Source organism: Xenopus laevis, chromosome 9_10S (genome assembly GCF_017654675.1).
Source record: "Xenopus laevis strain J_2021 chromosome 9_10S, Xenopus_laevis_v10.1, whole genome shotgun sequence".
Classification (NCBI taxonomy): Eukaryota; Metazoa; Chordata; class Amphibia; order Anura; family Pipidae; genus Xenopus; species Xenopus laevis.
The window spans coordinates 90,365,162-90,387,892 of NC_054388.1; the positions used below are offsets into that span (position 1 = coordinate 90,365,162).

The 22,731-nt window shown below is 38.0% G+C and overlaps 1 protein-coding gene across 2 annotated transcripts in view; it reads right to left on the reverse strand.

Moving 5' to 3' along the window:
• Positions 1 to 3,181: 3,181 nt before the first annotated feature.
• Positions 3,182 to 22,731, reverse strand: part of gprc5b.S (G protein-coupled receptor, class C, group 5, member B S homeolog) — a 55,797-nt gene continuing 36,247 nt past the window's right edge. For both annotated transcript variants that reach the window (XM_041579243.1, XM_018239127.2), the window contains one exon: positions 3,182 to 3,958. In XM_041579243.1, coding sequence (XP_041435177.1) covers positions 3,905 to 3,958 — 54 coding nt within the window. In that variant the 3' untranslated portion in view covers positions 3,182 to 3,904. The remainder of the gene's footprint in view (positions 3,959 to 22,731) is intronic.

The following is a 22,731-nucleotide window of genomic DNA, read 5'->3' on the forward strand; positions in this document are numbered from 1 at the left end:
CTGGATAGAAATGCTCTTCTGTTCAGGCTCTAAGTAAATGACCCCTACAAAGTGTTGTCTGTATTTGGCTCTGGTAAATCAAAGGATTTGGAAATATCTGTATTCTGCAAAAATTGTTGGGATTTGGTAAAATTCCAACCAAATCTGAGATTGCATCCCTTTAATTAACAGTATATTTTGCCATTGTCATGATTCAGATTTACAAAGATGGCTTCAATGTGCTGAGCAAACTGCAAGTAGTCTACTCTGCTTTTGTGCAGAATAGGACAGCACAATGCCAATTAACAGAAGAAAAAAAGAATATTATATGTCACTGGGGGGATTAGGGTTACCACCTGGCCGGTATTTTACCGGCCTGGCAGTTAAAAATTATGGCTGATCCCAATGTTATTAATAGGGAAAAAAGATAAATATATAGGAAGGCCAGTATTTTTATTTTATCCATGTATGTGAAGTACCATATTGTAAAATCACTCTCTGTAAAATCCCATTTCTGATTTAATTTGTTTTTTCTATATGAGGAATACATGTCTTAACTAATCAAGCACAAGAATCATGGCAACCCCTTCTCATAGATATAAATGCTCATTTTTAAATCGTGAATCTTTTTCACACACAGGAAGCTGTGAACTTCTATACCTACTAATTAAATGAAAAAGCCATATGGGTTTATTGTATCTTTTTCTTTGTGTTTGTCTAACAGAAGTACCAAAAGATGAATGTACAGTTATTTTATTTTTGATTTAGCCTTGCCTAAGCTATCAAGGTCTGTTACATTAGTTATTCACATTTCTCCTTCAGTCCTATAGCTCTGGTATGTAGTTTTAATACCCAACCCCCAGTGCGGGCAGTCAAAATGTGCCATACATGTAATTTTTCCTAGCAAGGACAACTCATCATCATACTACAGGCCTTCCCCTGCACCTAGCTTAATTCTGCAGAAAAATTAAAAGGTTTAGGAGACCTTTCCATCCTACTAATAAACAGGCTATGTGTTTCCTTCAATCATTTTATAAACACTAAGGGGGTTATTTATTAAGTCCTATTTTTACTATAAAATCCGAATTTTTAGTGTAAAAAAAAAAACTCTAACTTTTTGGAAAATGATACACCCTGAGGATGGAAAAAGTCAGTATCCGAAAATCTGGCATTTCAGAAATACAGAGGTTGCATATAAATCAATGGGAGAAGTCCCGAAGATATCTTGATCTGCGTTGGGTTTAATGCAATAATCCAAAGATTTTGGAGTTTTCGTGTGGAAAATCCCAAAAATTTGTACAATCTGAACTTTTTTTCCCCGCACAGGAAATTTTTGCGGAAAATGTATTGATAAACAAGGGGAAAAAAACCTGTGCGGATTTGGTCGGAGTAGTTTTTAGGAAAATAATGAGATAAATTCGGACTTTGATAAATGGGCCTTTAATTTGCATTGAATGGATCACCGGGTATGTATTTGCCATTGACAACTGGCTTTTTGTATCCTGTTTAAAATGACAACATTCTAAAAATTACAGATTTGCCAGTGAAGCAGAACTTCCGTTGTTTTGGTGCAATGCCAGTATAATTACATGAGTTTCATTACGCATTATTGTGGCACTGTGTTTGCGGTGGCATGGTTACTGATTAGGTGTGAAAACACTCTTAGAACTCTTTTACTCTAAATTACTGTTTTTTCCATGTAGTTAGATGATTATTTCTCATACCAATGCTCATTGCTTAGTCATGTGTGAGGTTCCGAATAAGGTATCAGGACATGCTAATTTGGAAGTCTTATTTAATTCATAGGGAGCACCGCAAGAAAATTTCTTGTTTGATTAATCCTGAAATAACATCAGATAATGCAGTCCAGAGGTCAAGATATGTCACAACTGTTAATCTACACCTTGTGGTTATAGGATAGCAGGAATAGGATTAAGGGAATATAATGCAGGAAAATGGAGAAGTCAGACTTGGTCACACCTTTTTGGTAGCCCCTGACAACAGGGATATCATTATACATTCAGCTCTTAATATTTGTTTGTTATTTGTTGTTTGTTAGTGCAAAGAAGATTAAGTATCCATAAAATCTCTAATCCAGCCCCAGCCTAACTCTTCCCCGTTGTGTCACAACTCCACTGAATAATGTCCTATTGGTGTTCCATGTAACCAACACTACCCATATAGAATTAAACCTCATCCCTCTTGGCACTATAAATGACTTCTGCTCTGTCCAGGTGCTCTTGGGAGTGAAAAACCAGTTTCAGGTACTACAGGAACCTAATCAAGAATGCACAATGTTGTAATAATCGTATAGATAATGTAACCCCCTAGTGTCATTTATAAGGCTATTAGAAATCACAAAACAGTTGAACAACCATTGAAAAACAGACCAGAGCTTTTATTAAGGCCACAATACCACAAGCCCTAGTATCTTAGCTTTTGCCAGGGGTATATTATATATATAACCTAGAGACACCCATGTTAGCTCCGGGACTGCTATTGGCACCAATATTGGTGTGTTATCAAAGCAGCTTGCCAGTTGCAATAGTAACAAACAGGCAGGTGAACATCCAGTCAAAGCTTTAGCAAAAGGAGTACTGACACAAAGCTCCTCTATAATCCATTTCGCTTCCTATCAACATTGTTATGGACCCCAGCGTCACAGCACAAACAAGTTAGTGTCCATGGTAATAGGCAGCAACATCAAAGCTGTGTCAACAATATCATTACATTGTCGTCCAACTGTTGCTATGGGTGTTGCCCTGAAAACCTGCCCGTATTAGTGCTGATAGCATGAACTAGCATGAATGCCCTATTAGAGTAATACTCATAGCAAGGTTATGTGCCTGTCCCTTTAAAGGAGAAGGAAAGGTTAAAACTAAGTAAGCTTTATCAGAAAGGTCTGTATAAATACACTAGATAACCCTCAAAGTAATGCTGCTCTGAGTCCTCTGTCAAAAGAAACATCACATTTCTTTCCTTCTATTGTGTACACATGGGCTTCTGTATCAGACTTCCTGTTTTCAGCTTAAACCTCCAGGGCTTGGGCTTGAGCATTCTCAGTTTGCTCCTCCCCTTACTGCTGTAATCTGAGCTCAGAGCTATGAGGGAGCAGGGAGAGACTCAGGCAGGAAGTGATGTCACACCAAGCTTATATGGCAGCTATCCTAAACAAACAGAGGCAGTGTCTAGAGCTGTAAAAGCATTGTAGAGAATAAAAATGGCATTCTAGCTTATACTGTTGTGGCTAATCTATTGGCAATAAACAACCTTGTTAGCTTTCCTTCTCCTTTAAGTCATATACAGCATAATTTCCTGAACAGTATGGTGCATGGTGACATGTCCATAGTGTAGATCATAATATGATAATGTACACTTGTAGAAAAAAAATCTACACATTATTAGGGACTGTACCAAATATTAAAAAAATTGAGTAAACCCTTCCCTTTGGCAAGAACAAAAACTGGGCATTCTGTTGTGTGCAAAACCAAGGCCACAAGAAAGGAAACGTTTTTCTATTCAACCATTTTTTTCTTCTCTTTCCCTTTCCTGTAAGTCGAAATTAAAAAAAATCATTGTGCTTTTCTCTGTGTATCCTTAAACATACGGTGACATTTTAGACTTTGTTTTGAGCTGATGTGAAATCTTTACAGGCTTTACAAGAATGTCCTTTGTGTACAATGACTTATTTCTTGAAATAAAAGATGACATGTTTGTGCTTAACAAGACACATAAGTAGGAAACATGCTCCATCATTTACAGCTGCAGCGACACAACCCAATATGGGATTGTAATAGAATCTGATAACAAGAGCTTTTCTCCTTTCTGCTTCTTAATACGATCTTCGTGTATTCCACCATTTCTGCCAGCGTGATTAGTAAACACAGCCTCCCAGCTCCGTAACATCCAATTCTAACGCTCGGCTTCAGACCTGGCTTTTAACTCCTTCCTTCTGGTTCAGGATGAACTGTAAGATATCCTGTGGATCATAACAGGAAGCAACACCACCTAATTAATGGTTTAACAAACCTGCTGATAGGTAAATCCATTCAACATTTCAAATAAGGTCATTCAGTGCATGCTTAATTAAAAATGTGTTGTACAGGTATGGAACCCCTTTTCCAGAATGCTCGGGACCTGGTGTTTTCTGGATAACGGATCTTTCTGTAATTTGGATCTTCATACCTTAAGTCTACTGGAAAATTATCCAAACATTAAATAAACCCACTAGGCTGGTTTTGCTTCCAATAAGGATTAAAGGAGAATTCAACCCCTACGGTACTAAAATCCCTCCCCCCAGGCAAATGCCCCTAACTTGTTAGTCACCCCTCCGTGCAGGTCCTCTCTTGCCGAGTTCACGGGCGCCATCTTCGTCCGACTGCTCTTCTTCCTGTACTGATCGGCGTTTGGCGGCGCATGCGCAGTAGGAGGCATTTGCCGGTTGGATCTACTGCGCATGCGCCTGAATTTCACAGATGTTTCGGATTTCTTTTTTTGGAAACTCCATGACTTTTGGTGCATGCGCAGTTGATCCAACCGGAAAATGCCTCCTACTGCGCATGCGCCGCCATATACAGAAAGAAGAGCGATTGGACGAAGATGGTGCCCGTGAACTCGGCAAGTCAGAAAATGCATGGAGGGGTGACTAACAAGTTAGGGGCATTTGCCCGGGGGGAGGTAGGTCGGGGGGAGAGGGGCCTGTACAGGAGAGGGGGGAGGGATTTTAGTTTGGATCAAGTTCAAGAACAGCAAAAAATTAAGTTTTGAATGGGAATTTACAATTAACTTCAAAAAAGGAAAATGTTGAACTAATGTATACTGGAAATTTGATTAGACCATAGCTTTGACAACCTTCACTCCATTTTATCCAAATTTTTATAAATTTGGATTACAGTAGAACCCCCATTTTATGTTTTTCAGCGGACCAGAAAAAGTGATGTAAAATCCAGGAAAAATTTAAATCAGGGAAATTTATTATGTATTATAATATATATAGTTGGGACCACAAAACAACAATGTAAAAATGAGGGAAAACAAAATCAGGGGATGTAAAATTGAGTTTCCACTGTATTTGGATACCATACCTGTAGTTGAAGGGACCCTTTATCCAAAAACGGAGAGAATGTCGCCTAAGCTAAAGTCTAATCAAATTTCTAGTATACATTAGTTCGACATTCTTCATGGTTTAAGTTAATTGTAAATTCCTATTCAAAACACTATGGGGGTTATTTACTAAACTCCGAATGCAAAAATCACAAAGAATTTGTGATTTTTTCTATAAAACCAGACTTTTAAAAAATCTCAAATTTTTCGGAATTTATTAAATCTCAAGGATGGAAAAGTCTTTATCTGAAAATCTGGCATCTCAGACCTGTTGAGGTTGCATATATAAGTCAATAAGAAAAGTCCCAATGTTTTTTTGATGTGCGCTGGGTTTCGGGTGAAAATTACGAAAACATTGGGTAAAAAAGTCCAGAAAATGTGTGGAAACAAGCAAAAAAAAGCAAATTTTCGTGAAAATGTAATAATAAATAAGTGTAAAAAACCCGAGCGGATTTGATCGGAGTTTGTAGCAGAAAATATTGAGATAAATTCGGACTTTGATTAATAACCCCCTATGTCTATTTATATTTTCTACTGTCCTGTTTATATATTTCGAAACAATATAGCAAAAGCAGTTGATTAAAAGACCTGGAGGAAAGCTGACTTCTGCTACATTGTTTCCATAGTCAGAAACAGGAATAAACAAATATTGATTTCAACTGCAATTATATTTACAAATAACATTAACGCCAATGTTTTTGTTATTTGATATCAGCTGGCAAAGTCAATGAAGATGGTAATGCGCTTACAAATTGGCATATAAACTATCTGTAAGCTAAAAGAAAGTCAGACATGGTAAATGTATCAGTCACACACTGGCATTTTACACATAGACATACAGCAGAATGAATTAGAAGGAACACTTGTAAAAGCATATGCAAAGGCATCAGAGAGCAACAACTTACCATCATCAGTTGTACGGGTAGGACGTCTCTGGCTTTATTCAGAGAATAATATGAAATACCTCTGGGTATTGGGGTTCAAGACACATAGTAATACTGTCACCTTTGACCCTCTTGGATCTAATGAAAAGGGAAGCCCTAGGAGAGTTTTTAAAGAATAATTTCCCAGTATATTGGTGCAGCCTGCCAAAGATTCAAACAGTACACATGCATCGTAGTGGAGGGACAGCAGTCTTCTTCGAGATGAAAACACCCTCGCTTTTTGTTACCCTTGGTATAGTGAGGCCTAAGGCAAGGCGCTCTTCTTGCTTCACAGCAAAAATGGTGTCTCTAACCCGACAGTTGAAAGAAAAAGCACTCAAGTTAAAGGGATGTTTCACCTTTAAGTTAACTTTAGTATGATATAGAATGGCCAGTAACTTCTCAATCGGTCTTCATTATTTATTTTTAATTGTTCTTTAATTATTTGCCTTCTGACTCTTTCAAGCTTTAAAATCGGGTGCACTGACCGCATCTAAAAAGCCTACATATTTATTGTTATTGCTACATTTTATTTAATCATCTTGCCCTCTCCTATTCATAGTGCAGTCTCTTACTCAAATCAGTGCATGGTTGCTAGAGTAATTTGGACCGTAGCAACCAGATTGCTGAAACTGAACATTGCAGAATAAAAAGCTAAATACGCAAATAAAAAATTAAAACCAATTGCAAATTGTCTCGGAATATCACTTTCTACATATACTAAAAGTTAATTTGAAGGTCAACAATTCATTTGAATACATATATCCAATAAAGCATGACCCCTTTTATAAAATATCATGCCTATGGCGCTCTCTCCATCTGACATTCGTCATTTCCAGGAATTCCTAAGTGATCCCTGCTTTACATTGCCAGCATCTGGAATAGGCAGTGTGTTTCCAATTCTTTTTAATGGGAATCAAAATCAGGCATAACCACTTCTGTTCTTCCCAAGAGAACCGAAACACTCCAATTACTAGACATAGGCCTACGGAGAATACAAGTCACATGAACATGGGAATCTCACGTGACTAAGGGGCAGATTTACTAAGGGTCGAATATCGAGGGTTAATTAACCCTCGATATTCGACTAGGAACTAAAATCGTTCGACTTCGAATATCGAAGTCGAACGATTTAGCGCTAATCCTACGATCGAACGATCGAAGGATTATTCGTTCGATCAAACTATTAAATCCTTCGAATCGAACGATTCGAAGGATTTTAATACAACGATCGAAGGAATATCCTTCGATCAAAAAAATGCAGGCAAGCCTATGGGGACCTTCCCCATAGGCTAACATTGACTTCGGTAGCTTTTAGCTGCCGAAGTAGGGGGTCGAAGTTTTTCTTAAAGAGACAGTACTTCGATTATCGAATGGTCGAATAGTCGAACGATTTTTAGTTCGAATCGTTCGATTCGAAGTCGAAGTAGTAGTCGAAGGTCGAAGTAGCCCATTCGATGGTCGAAGTAGCCAAAAAAACACTTCGAAATTCGAAGTTTTTTTAATTCGAATCCTTCACTCGAGCTTTGTAAATGTGCCCCTAAATGTATATACTAAATATATATATATTAATTTATAGATCCTGTCTCCTATTTCATTTCTTTTAAACTCATGGCTAACTATTATTATTAATAATTATTTTACAGCCGTAGGGCTGGTAGACCACAACATAATAACATATACTTTTGAATCACATTGACATGTGCTACTGTTGCGGAGAATGTCTCAGTTATGGCAATATCACGGCTCCCATGTATATGTAAACATGTAATTGTTCAAATAAGGAAAATTGTGAGCATGTTGTTAGCTGTAGCTTCATGATTTACTGCTAACATATGTTAAATATAACTGGAAAAAAAGTAGGGATGCACTGAATCCAGGATTCGGTTTGAGATTCGGCCAGGATTCTGCTTTTTTTCAGCAGGATTCAGATTTGGGCGAATCCTCCTGCCTGGCCGAACCAAATCCAAATTTGCATATCCAATTAGGGGTGGGGAGGGAAATCGCGTGACTTTTTGTCACAAAACAAGAAAGTAAAATTGTTTTCCCCTTCCTACCAGTAATTGACATATACAAATTAAGATTCGGTTCAGTATTCGTCCGAATCTTTTGCGAAAGATTTGTCCAAATCTAAAATAGTGGATTCGGTGCATCCCTAGAAATAAGCACTCCTTATAGACAGTAATAGTATACTTTTCTGTTTATATGTAGAGTCATAGGTGTTAAAAGAACAGTTTAGTGTGACAAAACAAACTGGGTAAATAGATAGGCTGTGCAAAATAAAAATAAATTCTAATATACCAGTAGTTAGTTAGCCAAAAATATAATGTATAAAGGCTGGAGTGAACAGATGTCTAACATAATCGCCAGAACACTACTTCCTGCTTTTCAGCTCTCTAACTTGGAGTTAGTCAGCAACTTGAAGGGGGCCACATCTTTAAGGAACAGTCACACCATCAAATGAAAGTGTTTTAAAATAATTTAAATATAATGTACTGTTGGCCTGCACTGGTAAAACTGGTGTATTTGCCTCAGAACTTCTACTATAATTTATATAAACAAGTTGCTGTCTAGCCATGGGGGCAGCCATTCAAGGCCCAGGTCACATAGAAGATAACACATCCACTCTTTAGAACACTATTATATTCTATAACAGAGCTTATCTGTTATCTGCTAAGGAACCCGTGCCTTTTTCAGTTTGAATGGCTGCCCCCATGGCTACACAGCAGCTTGTTTATATAAACGAAAGCAGTTTTTCTAAAGCAAAGACATACCTTTTACCAGTACAGGGCAACAGTACATTATATTTGTATTACTTTAAAACTTTTTTTAAAATTTTTTGCTGTTACTGCTCCTTAAAGAGTTCTCGATAGTAAAGTGTGGAGATTCTATTCACTGGAAATCTCACTTTCAACCTTTTGTATGCAAATACACACATACATATGAAAAATGTGATGAAGGTGAAAAGTTATAAAGAGAATATTTGCATTATATGACCAACCGACAGCTAGAATAAAGGTGAATGGAAGCTTATCCCCAGTAGTAAATATTGAAAATGGTACTCGTCAGGGGTGCCCACTATCCCCTATATTGTTTACATTGGTAATGGAAATTTTACTTAAATGCTTAAGGGGAAATGAGGATATATCTGGGATTAAGGTGGGAAGGGCAGAGTATAAGAATATGGCATTTGCCGACGATTTAACGTTAGTTATAACAAATCCTATGATATCTCTCCCGAGTCTATTGGCAGTTTTAAAGACTTTCGGGGATCTCTCAAATTTTAAAATCAACACTAGCAAATCTGAAGCCCTTAATGTCAGTTTATCAAAGCAATTGCGAAACTCTGTAGAGGGAACATATCCCTTTAAATGGGTAACTAATACTATTAAGTATTTAGGGGTGAATATTCCGAGCAATCTTTCATTAATTTATAAATATAATTTCAAAACAATGATAGAGGAAATTAGCAGCCTATTAAATTCCTGGAAAAGAATGCAGCCCTCTTGGTTTGGTAGAGTGCAAATTATTAAGATGATGGTTATTCCGAGGTTTTTGTATAAAATGCAAATGTTACCAATTTGGCTCCCTAAATCGTTCTTTTGCAAGTTGAAAGGAGTGAATAAATAAAGTGTCGAAAGGTAAAAAAGCAAGGATTAGATATAATACAATGATTAGGGAAAAACAGGATGGAGGGGTAGCCCTCCCAGATATGTACATGTATTATATTTCTGTACATTTAAATAGGATATTACAATGGAACTTCGCCAAGAGAAAGTGTAAACTATGGTTGCAGTGTGAGGAAGCATGTGCAGCAGTAGCATTAAATAATTTAATCTGGGCTAGGTTTAAAAATATTCGGGAAGAAGTTAAGAAACACCCATTAGTGGGTGCTACCATAAAAATATGGAATGAGTGTTACTTAACTTGGAACCTTTCAAGATACCCTTCTCCGCTTACACCCCTGTTAAATAATTATGACTTCCCCCCTAGTAAGGAAAGCAAACAATTTGCTAATTGGGCATCTTTAAGTAAAGACAGACCGACTCAAATATCTGATTTTATAGTAGAGAATAAATTATTGTCTCTTCCGGATATACAGGAAAGATGGGGTAGCCATCCAAGGGATGGGTGGAATTATATTCAACTCTCGCATTATGTAAAAGTCCTAAATAATAATAACTGGAATAGGGATTTGACCTGGTTCGAAGAACTTATTGAAAAATCTTTAGATATCCATAAATCTATTTCAGTAATTTATAAGTTCCTGATAAAAAAATCTTTGGGAAAAGATAAAAGGATAGAAGAGAATTGGCAGAAAGATTATAATATTGTTTTGGATGAAAGTGATTGGAAAAAAATATACATTTCTATGCATAAAAGTTCTGTGGCATCAAGGTCGCAAGAAGCAAATTACAAATTGTTAATGCAATGGCACTATACCCCTCTAAAACTAAATCAAATGTTTAAGGAAACTAGCAATATATGTTGGCGATGCCAACAGGGAGAGGGTTCACATAAACATGTGTGGTTTACGTGTTCAAAAATAGAAACCTATTGGAAGGATATAAGAGAACAATTGCAGAAGTTGGATTTGATACACTCACAAGTAAACTTACCTGTATTGGTAACCCTCCATTACGACACGTGGAATCAGAGGGTAATCCAAAACAAATTATTATTATTTTTAATACAAGCGGCTAAAGCGTTGATCCCTAGACATTGGCGATCTATGGAACCACCTTCAAAATTAGAGTGGTATAGGTATGTTGAGGATATAAGGAAATTTGAAGAAATTGGAGCCCTGCGAAACGGCGTATGAGAGACATACAATAAAACATGGGGTACTTGGAGTCAAAAAGGCAACTAGGGAAAATTTAGAAATTGCTTAATGATACAAGAGATTACGGAATAAAACATCTTAATTGTAACCAGAATAAGAAGGACTCTTAGGAAGGTCATTCAGATGTGTACCCGGCTTTCCATATCGATGCTCCCCTTTATGTTTTGTACCCCACCCCCTTTTATATTAATGTATTATTTTTATTTACATATTTATTGGTGTTGATTTTTTCTTTTGGTCCCTCTTTTCCATTACCCCCCCCTTTTCTATTTTTTTTTTGGCATTGTTAAAAAACTATGAAAAATAAAGAATTATAAAAAAAAAAAAAATGTAATGAAGGTCCTTGTAAAAGTATAACTAACTAGCTCTCCTTGTTGAAATATGGAATTCCTAAGTAAGAGTTAAAACTGATCTGTCACACAGTGAAAAAAATCCATCATCTGATGAATCACTTAACTGTAAACCTGCATGGCCTATATCTATTTATAGTGACCAGCGTACTCATTAAAGCCTTGGAGGTCTTGGTAGGAAAATATTCCATGCAGCCGTACTAGTGTTACATGCCTAAACAGCTGCTGTGTTTATGGAGTAGGGTTAAAGCTTTCGGGCCAAAAAGAGCAGTGTACAGTTAGTTGCTGCTAATCATTTATTCTTAAAGAAATGATAAGGTATCATTTTGATGGACATTTTGAGTAGAAAACAGTATAGTTCTGCTGGTGGCCAGATTAAACATAAATTCTAGCACGAAATTAGATGTTATGGCCAATTTAAAGTATTCTAACCCCCGTTGATAAATTTAAAGAAGGGAACCAGTTCATATATTGGGGGAAACATTGGCTCACATGGTTCTCATTGCTGTACAACATACATAAACATTGTGGCAAATTCACTAAAGGCCGAATTTATGCCTGGGAAGGCTTCGCCACACTTGGCCAGGTGCACTACGCTAATTCACTAAAATGCGTCTCAGCAGCCAAACGCGTACGAAGCATGAATTCATTAGATCGAGCATTTCATAGTGGACTTTGCTAACGTTCGTTTCTGCCTCGTGAAACTTCATTAGTACAATAGTGCTTAGGTCAATTTAAATAGGGGGGTACATATGGGTGATATATATGTCTTTATTAGAGATGCAAATGCTCAAAGTGGCCACTGACATAAGATTGAGGAGGATGTAGCTTCATTTTATCAGTTTCCCAGGTCTAAGCTGGCGAAGGAAACTCTGGCGAAAGAGGTAACGTTCTGTAAAATTTGCACTTTAGTGAATTTGCGAGTAATGATAGGGTGTGAAACTGCGCCAGGAACGATCTCTTCCGCTAGCGAATTGTCCTCTTCAATTAGTAAATTAGCAATGTCCCTGCGGATGGGATTTCTGGCGAATTTTCATTGGTGACGGCCACTTCGCCCCTTTAGTAAATCTGCCCCATTGTGGGAGTGCTTCATGTAGCCTAGACTGAGACAGGTTTACTGGTTTAGCAGCTTTTTGCAGCATTGCAGTGGCATTTTGAGCCTCAATATTAGTGTTGCTGCTTAACAAAACTGAGGTTCTCAGCTCCATTTAGGGTATGATCTGTTTCCCCTTATGTCTGCATAGATTTCTCCTGGGTGTTATGGTAAACCTGCGGGTCCTGCGGGTATCAGGCCGGCCCGCACATCACTAGTGGATGTTATAAACCCTAATTTATAAGCTCCACAGGAACTGATGCAAAATCATCTCTGTATAGGAGTACTATGTAACAATAAAACACAGCATACATTGCATAAACCTATTATACATTATTTTAGGAGTAGGTTCAGTCAAAAATTAGATACTGCGTCTTATTTAGCTTTCTTCACTTACCAAAGACAATATCCATCCAGGTGGTCCATTTGACTTGAAACCCATTAACAGAAGTTAATTACCATTCTTTACACATTGTTTAGTCTTTCAGCAAGAGTCTGCTTATTTTATTTGCAAGCCAAGCAATTATTACAATTCAAGGTAAATGCGCATTAGCATTTTTTTTCCTTAAAAAACCACTGAGGCGAAGTGGAAATTTACATCTGCTTATTATGTCAAATAACTTTAAATATAAACACTGGCAGTTCAGACATCAAATCATAAACATTATAGTTTAGTCAATGTCATGCTTAATGTCTCAAACTGTAGGTGTTATTAAAAAAAAGTCTAATCATATTTTAAAGGCATTTGCACAATATTGTCTAGCCTTGTGATGGGCATGTGTGATCATTTGGGGTATTTTATTCAAGAGGTGCATCCAATTGAGGGTTCCATAGATTATGACTGCATCTGTTCAGTCCATAAACTGTGCATAATGTATGATTCTCAGTCAGCAATGTAGGATTGAGACCACACTAGAAGCCATAAAGCTTTAGTTAAACATTCTTTTATTCATAATCATGTTAAAAGGGTTGTTCACCTTCAAACAACTAGTTGTTTTCCCATAGATCACCAGAAATAACAACTTTTTCTAATTACTATTCCAATTATCTATTTTATATGTGTCACCATTTTTCTAATATTGAAGTGAAAAGTGTCTTTTTTCACCTTCTAAAGCAGCTCTGGGAGGGGGGGTCGCCGACCCTGTAAACTGTTCTAAATGGATACATTTAGTTGATACATTTCTTATCTTTGTCTCTGCTGAGCAGATTCTCTGAGTTTCATTAAAGACAGCTGTTAGAATTGATACAATAGTTGCTTATATTCCACAGATACTGCTGAGAAATGTATCAAGTAAATGTTGCAAAATTGCAAGTTTAGAGTCTGCACCTGAATTACTGAGCTGCCAGACTCCAACACCAGAGACGCGAACATTCAAATTTAAACTTAGATATTGGAAAAACAGTAAAAAAAATAAATAATGGAAAGTAATTAAAAAAAGTATTTATTTCTGGGGAACAATCTGAATCTGAACAACTGAAAAAAAGTGTTTGGAAGGTGAACAACCCATTAAAGGATTCATTTTAATGTCCAGCTTTTATTTTAACGCTAAGGACTGATGCCACACTCTCTTGCAGCTTCTTAGGTTCTCACTGGGAGCACTAAAAAATCATCTTTGAGAGGTGGCTCAGTGACTTGACTTGGGTTGAATTGCAGTCAAAATGCCCACCATCCAAGAATGTGTCCACATCTGGATATTGAATGGAACAATCCACTTAATCATTTGTGTTGGACAAGAAGTCCTAAAAAATCTTCAATCAGCCATTGTAAATGTTCCTCAATATGTGACACAAGTGTCCTAGTATTTAGGTTAATTACAACCCTGAAGGTGTCACAGGAAAACAATATTACCCTTATCCCATATAGTTTTTGACCTGTCAAAATTCCAAAGACAGAACCTGGTAATGGTGGTGTAATTAACCCTAATGGTCTGAGTTGCACTTAATTCCTAGTCAGTGACTACAACACAGACATGGTTTACATATGAGGAGGTTAGCTTATTTAAATTCTATTGGGCAGCACATACTGTAACTATCCAAAAGATTTCTGGATGACCCTCTAGCTACACCTCAGTGGGCCCAATTCCTTGAAATGTCCTGACTGAATAGGATTCATCACTTCTTTGTTGTTTGTCCTTCATTCTTCCAGTGCTCACCATTTGGGGTGCTGGGCACTATGTCACCAGTAACTTTTGCCTTGGTCTACGACCCTGCATTGCCCAACCACTGGTCTGGGAAGTCGTATGTGTCAGAATGTGGCAGGCCCTCTTAAAATAAGATCTACAGCTTTGGGCAACCATGTTTCCAAGCATATGCATTGACCACCCCTGAGTCTGCTTTCTTTTCCCGACGTGTCCCTTCACTTACTAACTTTGTCACTCTCCTGAATGCAAGCCATTTACGGGGGAATGTAATAAAAGTCGGTAACTGAAAAACTATTCGCAATGCGAAAATTTATGCCTTTGTGCCAACAAATTTTGCTTTGCGAGAATTTAATATAGCTTTTGCGAACCCGGAAACTGTTGAGCGACCACTTCCAACAGTGGGAAACCGTTTAGGAATTTTATAGTTTGCACCAATGCGCAGTAAATGTAATAAAACTTCTTACTGAAAAAGTCGTTATGTTTGCTCAAAAAGATTACGACCTTCAAGCACTTCTAAAGAGTGCACAATTAAAATTTGCAATTCTATAACAGTTTAAGGAACAATATTACATTGCGAGATATGGATTTTTATTCTTATTGGTGCGAATTGTTTGCTCTTTGTGACTTTTATTACATTTCCCTCTTAGTATAATCTTTAGTGTATAGGTCAGTGGCGGAACTACAGAGGGTGCAAAGGGTGCAACTGCACCAGGGTCCGCACCCCTCGGGGCCCGCCGGGGGTTTGCACGATTGCGAATCCACTGCAATCTCTGCTTCCAGAAGGGGGTGGGGACCCGAGTGAATAGCCTGCAACTGGGCCCCACACCTCGTAGTTCAGTTACTGGTCTAGGAGTAGGATTGCTGAATTTAGAAGCGCCTTCAATATTAGTGATAGTTTTATCCTGCAAATCTAGAAGTTAGCCTAAAAAACATAAATTCAGTATCCTTGATGAATATAAACACTAACATTTTATCACTCAACACTTGAAGAACTCACTTTAAATATTCATTCTTTTCAATCTTTTGCCGATACACTGCATTTTTTTGTGGAACTTGTTCATCAACACCTTAGCTTGATCAACACCTCTCAAAGTCAGAAGTGTGAATAAATGGAGTTTGTAAAAATGACTCTCAGGGGAAGAAGCAGTTTTATCTGTGTGAGAGATGTGGCAATTTGTTTGGCTAAATAAAAAGAGATGCTGCTCATTCAATGAAAATGGTATTTTATATGGGGCAAAAGAAATTACATTATTTAGCTGTAATGAAAAGGAAAGGGATAATGCTACACTGAAGGGCATTACGTACACAGACAAATTAAATTTAGCTTTATTTTGTTATAAAGGTCTTACAACTCTTTCAAGCTTTTAAATGGGGGGTCACTGACCCTGGCAGCCAGAAAGCATACAGCTACAATTTACAGTTTCTGAAATAATCAATTTCACCGTCACTATTCCTCTCTCAGTATCTGTTTCTCTTCATTGTCTCTGCATGCAGGATTTGGGTGTCAGATATTTAGTGATATCCATTATATCTTTTAGGGGGGCTTCCTTTCCTAGCAGATGAATTAGAGCTCACTCAAATAACTGATTCCAGTACAAACAAAATAACTGCCTTTTGCACAAATTCTGCATGTAGAGAGACCGGATGTCTGGTGATTTTAATAGAGTGAGCTCTAATACATCTTCTAGGCAAAAGGAGCCCCCCTATAAGATATATTGGATCTAACTGTCAAAGAATATCTGACACCCAACTCCTGCATACAGAGAGAATGAAGAGAAACAGATACTGAGAGAGGAATAGTGATGGTGAACTTGATTATTTCAGAAATTGCACTGAATATTTAATTGATTGTATTTAGAAAGTTTCTTATTTCAGTATGCTGAAGCTTGTATTAAATTATTAAATCTTCATTTTCGTGATATTTCCCCTTTAAATACAGTATTTTTCTTCTAATCCCTCAACTCCAGTACAGGTATGGGTTATCCAGAATTCCCGGGATCTGGGGTTTTCCAGATAACTGATATTTCTGTAATTTGGATCTTCATACCGTAAGTCTGCTTGAAAATCATGTAAGCATTAAATAAACCCAATAGGCTGGTTTACCCTCCAATAAGTATTATTTATATCTTAGTCTGGAGGTACAAGGTACTGTTTTATTATAACAGAGAAAAAGGAAGTACTTTTTCAAAATGTGGATTATTTGGATAAAATGGAGTCTATGGGAGATGGCCTTTCTGTAATTTGGAGCTTTCTGGATAACAGGTTTCTGGATAATGGGTTCCATACCTGTACCAGCATAAGGCAGCTGACTCCCACTGCCACAACGTTTGAGTCTAACTGCTCTGGCGCATATTAAGTTACGAGCAAATTTTTGCTTCTGAAGACTCCGCTCAACTACGGCAGATTTTACTTTATGGCAAATACGCTTCATCTTATCAATTCGCCAGCCAGAACTTGGCAAGATATACTTTGGTGAAACTTTTAACCGATTTTCACGGATTAACGATCTTTGTCCTGGGCGAGAATTAGCCTGGTAAATCGGAGCAAAACTTTTCTTGCGCAGAGCTTTTTCGCTAGCAAATGGTCTTCTTTGCCTTTTAGTAAATTCGCAATGTCCCTGCAAATTGTCATTTTGGTGAAAATTCCACTAATTTAAACACTGGGACACAGTTCTTCTTCTGGGTGAAGTTCAAGCCAGAACATTTTGATTTAAATTTAAACAAGTAAATATATCCACAGACAGACTCCTAGAACTGAGAGTTCCTGACTTGTATTAAACCATGTCATCCTCCCACAGAAAACTGTAGCTCAATTAATCAAGTATAGAAGGATTGCTGAACATGGCTTTTTTCATTGTTTAGCTCTGATTTATTCATTGAAGGGGTGCTGGGCTGATCACATAGCAATTAGAACAGCTCTAGGATAATTATCAACCATTGTATTTTTTGTGGGATGCGAAATTATATACTGTACTATCTGCTTTTGTCTGTCACTTGGAAAAACGAGGCAAGTGAGTGTGAGCCTTTTGCAGTTAAAGCTTCACAACACAGGGTTTCTGAAGGAACTGGCTTGGACAGCCTTTAACATATCTGAATTTGGTTTTATTCACTGATTAAGCACTAAGGGGAGTATTTATAAAAGGGTAAAAATAAAGTTCATTGCTCTGTATAGTATAGTATTCTTAGGGACATTGTTTATGAAGTAGGGAAAGTGAGTGTTCACCCACAGCTTCCCTGTGCTCAAAATACTCCTGCCATGGCTACCCTATAGCACACCACGGGGCAAATTTACTCAAGGGCGAAGTGGCCATCGCTAGTGAAAGACAATGCGCAGGGACATCGCCAGTTTACTAACAGGCGTAGAGGACAATTCACCAGCGAACGCACTCAGAGCTAACAAGGTTTTGCGCCATTTTGCCCGGTGAATTATCTCTCAGGTGAACAATTGCAAATTCACTAAAGTGAGAATTTTCCAGCACGTTACCCCTTTCGCCAGAGTCTGCCTCATCAGGTTATACTTGGAAAACTGATAAGATGAAGCTACATCCTCCTCAATCTTATGTCAGTGACATCATATCCTGTAAGCCTAAAAGGCTGGCATTTTTTTTATATTTTAAAAGTGTTTAAAAGTTGTAACTGTTAAATATATTTTATTAAAAATGTTTTTTAACCATTTGAGGGGCATGCCACATTTGTTTTAGGGTGGGCTCATGTCTAGAGCATTAGAGGATCTCTTTTGTCTTTATTTTGCTTCCTTGGACATTTTTAATAATAAGTGGCCACTTCAAGCATTTGCACCAGCATCTCTAATAAAGACGTCTATACGCCAGCGAAAATTCGCTATGAAATGCTTGCACTGATGAATTTCTGCTGGCGAAACTTCGTCAGCGTTCATCTGCCCAGATGAATAAGTGTATGTGCTGTGAATTAACATCTGACGAAGTGGCGAAAATTCACCCATTAGTAAATTTCACCCATGTATTGCTAATGAAAGCTAATCCCCCATTCCAGGGCAATACTCACTTGATGACAAGTGCAAGGGCAGTCATTTGCCACTGACCAGATGGGAAAGTGTTGGTAGGGTGTATAAAGCGCTCGAAGGACTGAGGGGACAAAATCGTCCTTGGGCTATTGACCTTAGCACAAGGGTGAAAGGCACATTAACAGTGGCAAAGGCATTGGTTGAGTTGTAGTTTTACAGCACCAAGCTGTAGGGGTGGGGCAAGTGCAAAAAGCAGGGTCACTGCCAACTAAAGCCAAAAGGCTTCATACTATAAGCCCAGATGACTCACCCCTGTTCTGTCTGTGAAACGGATGCTTATATGTATTATAAGAAACATCCTTTACTCTATAACTATTCTTTTGAAGCCCATTTTGTTTCCTAGCATTCTATATCAAACCTGGCATAAATTTTGGGGCACCGTTTCTGTTTTGACCCTTGGCTACAATCCACAAGGAGCCAAATCAAGAAATGGGCTCAGAAGTTTGTACCACTCTGCGCAGAAATATTAAATCTGTTCCATCTCCCAATGTTTTCTGAATTCTGCTTGTTTTGCAGTGGAGAGAGAAGCTAAAGATCTGGAAGACAGTGTACCTACACCAAATCCCGCTGGTGTTTCCATCAGTGTTCTCTCACCCACGCCACAGAATACAGTCACCCAAACATAGACACTACATCATGGGATGCCGAGGATTACAAGGCAGAACTCTTTAATTATTCTTTCTACAATGAAGTGGTACATCTTTGGTATATACTGTATGTGTGTTATTTGGCTATTTAAATGCTGCCTTAAAAAGACATAGTAGAGGCTTTAAAGTAAAAAATAACATCTATTCTTGTATTGAGTCCACAATTTAGTTTCTAGAGTCTGTGCCACAGGCAACAAAATAGAAATCAAAATTCTAGGTTGGTGCAGTTTTAATAATAAACATACGGACTTATTGGTTTGGACTCAATATTCTTAATTGAATGTCTGCAACTAGAACAGACGGTTTATACCCTTTATGCCTCGGTCAGGCAGTTTGGTTCATTGTAGGCAAATATGTCATGCAACTGATAGCTTTAAGATCAGATTATTGGTCTTATTTAAAGGAAAATTAATTGAAGTTAAAAGCTACTTTGATTTTCCTTTCAAAGTCTGTCATGCAGCAGATATTCATGGTGGTGAGTGTATGTGTAAGTACAGACTGTTCTGTGTGCTTCTTCCCATTAGTGCAGTTTGTCTATTTGAGCTGACATTTTGCTTTTTATCTTTTTCACATTAAAATCCTTCAAGACTGAAGTGGTGACTATACTTTACTTAAAATAGATCTTTGTCAGATGCAGAATGTATTATTAACAAAATTCTCTACAATTTGCTACAAGACATAAATTGGATGCTGGGCTGATTGTTTTTAAGGGTGATTATTGCCCAAAATGATGTGTGTGTCTATGGGAAACAACTGCCCCAATCAGCGGTGCTTCCCATTCAAGTCAATGGAATTTAAAGCAGAGGGTTGAATCAGCACAGATCAGAGTACCATTTTGTACCACTGCCCTAAAAACTGATCCCATCAACAGCTGGAGGCTGCCGGTGCTGCTGGGAAATATAGTTCAACCATGTCAGCAAGGTCACATGCTGGGAATCTGTTCTATTATACAACATAGTCACTTAGCACACATAGAATGAACAATAAAATCTTTATTTTGTGTTTAGATATTAAAATAAAACATCTTCCATGCTATACAGCCTTTTCATGTAGCCACCTTTTATTACACAGCATTTACAATACACATGTTTTGTCTGATTGTCTTAAAATGCAAGGACCTTGGCACGGTGCTATCACTAGGAAGAAATTAGGGATACAAATTCTGCATGTAATAAATAAAGCTCTATTAAATACCAAGCAGAAGCATTTACTTTAACATAACAACCCATGCACCTTCTCCATGGAAGAGCATTAAGAGTTAAAGAGGAAGATCAGCTCTATGTTAACTCTAGTATGTTATATAACGGCCAATTCTAAGCAACTTTTCAATTGCTTGTCATTATAGTTTTTAAATTACCTTATTCATCTGACTCTTTCCAGCTTTCAAATGGGGGTAAGGCTACACATTTACTGTTTTTACCACTTTTTATTACTCATCTTTCTATTCCTCTCCTATTAATATTCCAGTCTCTAATACAAATCAAGGCATGGTTGCTAGGAAAATTTGGACCCTAGCAACCAGATTGCTGAAATTGCAAACTGGAAAGCTATATTTAAAAAACGAAAGAACTCCAAAACCTTAATAATGAAAACCAATTGCAAATTGTCTCATAATATCAATCTCTACATCATACTAAAAGGTAACTCAAATGTGAACAACCCTTTTAATTCATTAGGAAATAATGTTAGTTTTGCACCCAGAACCATTTAAATGATAGGAGCCATATTTACACAACCACAAACATCTGCAAAATGTAGTGGGAAGATTGGTTTAGTAAACCTTCATTCATAACTGAGCCTGTCTGGAGCATATGGTGGTGACTTTGTTTGGATCAAGGCAAGAAACTAGCTAAAAACACACAAGGGAATAGAAACCTTTTATAGTGGTGTTGTGTTGGACTACAACCCCAAGCAATGGTTTCAACAGCCTGTGTATGATACCATCAGCCCATAGACAAATAGTATGTCAACAATAAAGAGTTGGACAGTGTTGGTCTGGACTAAATAATTGAATGCACTACTAGCCTAAGGGCTCTTACAGACGAGCGTTTTTACCTGCGCTCCCCTACGTTTAGTTTTTCTGCGTTCAGCCGCAGGGGAGCGCAGGAATAGACGCATTACATTTTTTCCAATGGGGCTGTACTCACACAGGCGCGTGTAGGCGCTGAACGCAGGAAAAATGCAGCATGTTGCGTCTCAACCTGCGTTCGGCGCCTTCACGCGCCTGTGTGAGTACAGCCCCATTGGAAAAAATGTAATGCGTCTATTCCTGTGCTCCCCTGCGGCTGAACGCAGAAAAACGGAACGCAGGTAAAAACGCTCGTCTGTAAGAGCCCTAATACAGAAGACCTGGAATAGTTTACCTGTGCCACTAAGTGCATGCAGAAATTAAAGAGAAAAAAATTGCCTTGTAGTCACAAACAACCCACTCCTATTCACCTGGGCCAATCTTATTGAAATAGCAGCAGGACCTTGTTTAGACCTCAGCAGTGGAAACGGACTCTACCAGCAATGAAAAGCATGAGAATTGGTGTTGGACTGCCTAAGGATCCCTCGAGCAGCTGAAATCCATTACACACTCCAACATCCGATCAATGTAACATTTACTAAATTGCTGTGATGTGAGTCTACCCTGGCATTCAGCAAGACCAGACAGGGACAAAACATGTGCAGAAGAGCAATCAGAGTACTACTATAGTACAGTATTGTGTCTGTGACACATGTTCATCCTCTACCTGAAATAGGATTGCAGAGTTCTGGATACCAGTAACAGCCATAAAACTATAAGAACTTGCACACAAATCATTTGGATAAGCTTGTGTTTGACCTACCCATCACTCCCAGCCCTGTTTTGTAGCTGGCTGAACCAATCAATCAATCAGATTGAAAGCTGAATTTACTGTCCATTAGAGCAGTATTTGCTCCTGCAGAGAAAGATCAGTGATTAGTGACAAATTGCGGCAACCTACATGAAGGCTTTTTGCATTACCAATGGGGCAAACTAATACTATATGAATGTAGAAAGCCTTGTAGTATTGGAGCCCCACTGGAGAATTATGTTATTTTTTGTGAATAAACACTAAGCTGTCTGGATGGTTAACTGGACAGTCTAGTTCTGTACCTCTAGGTTCGGGCCATACCAAATTCCTTGTGCAAGATTATTGCTTTCTCTTCCTTTTACACGAATCAGTCACAGCCTTCTGCCCATGCTCCTGAAGATAGAATACACCCAAGAGAAAACTGAGGCATTGCTGGTCATCTTAGCACTGTGGTTTGCTTTGCCTTTATTAACTGTGCAAGATAATACACACAGCGGCAATATGGCCTTTAACCCTTGAGAGCCCTTGAAACCTTGTGTGCTATGTGGCAAACAATAAAAGTTACACCATTAGCCCTACCGAATAGTGTCGCTGAGTGCATTATGTTGCACAATTTATATTACTGTTACTACAGATGAGCAAGTGGACAAGTATTATTGGAGTGTGCACAAATATCACCTTTGTTAACTGCCTTTTGCCTCCCATTATCGCATGTACTGGGCATCAGCAGCCCTGGAATTGATAGGTCTGCACTTCTATGCCAAAATAGCACATCAGTGCTATTTAGTCATC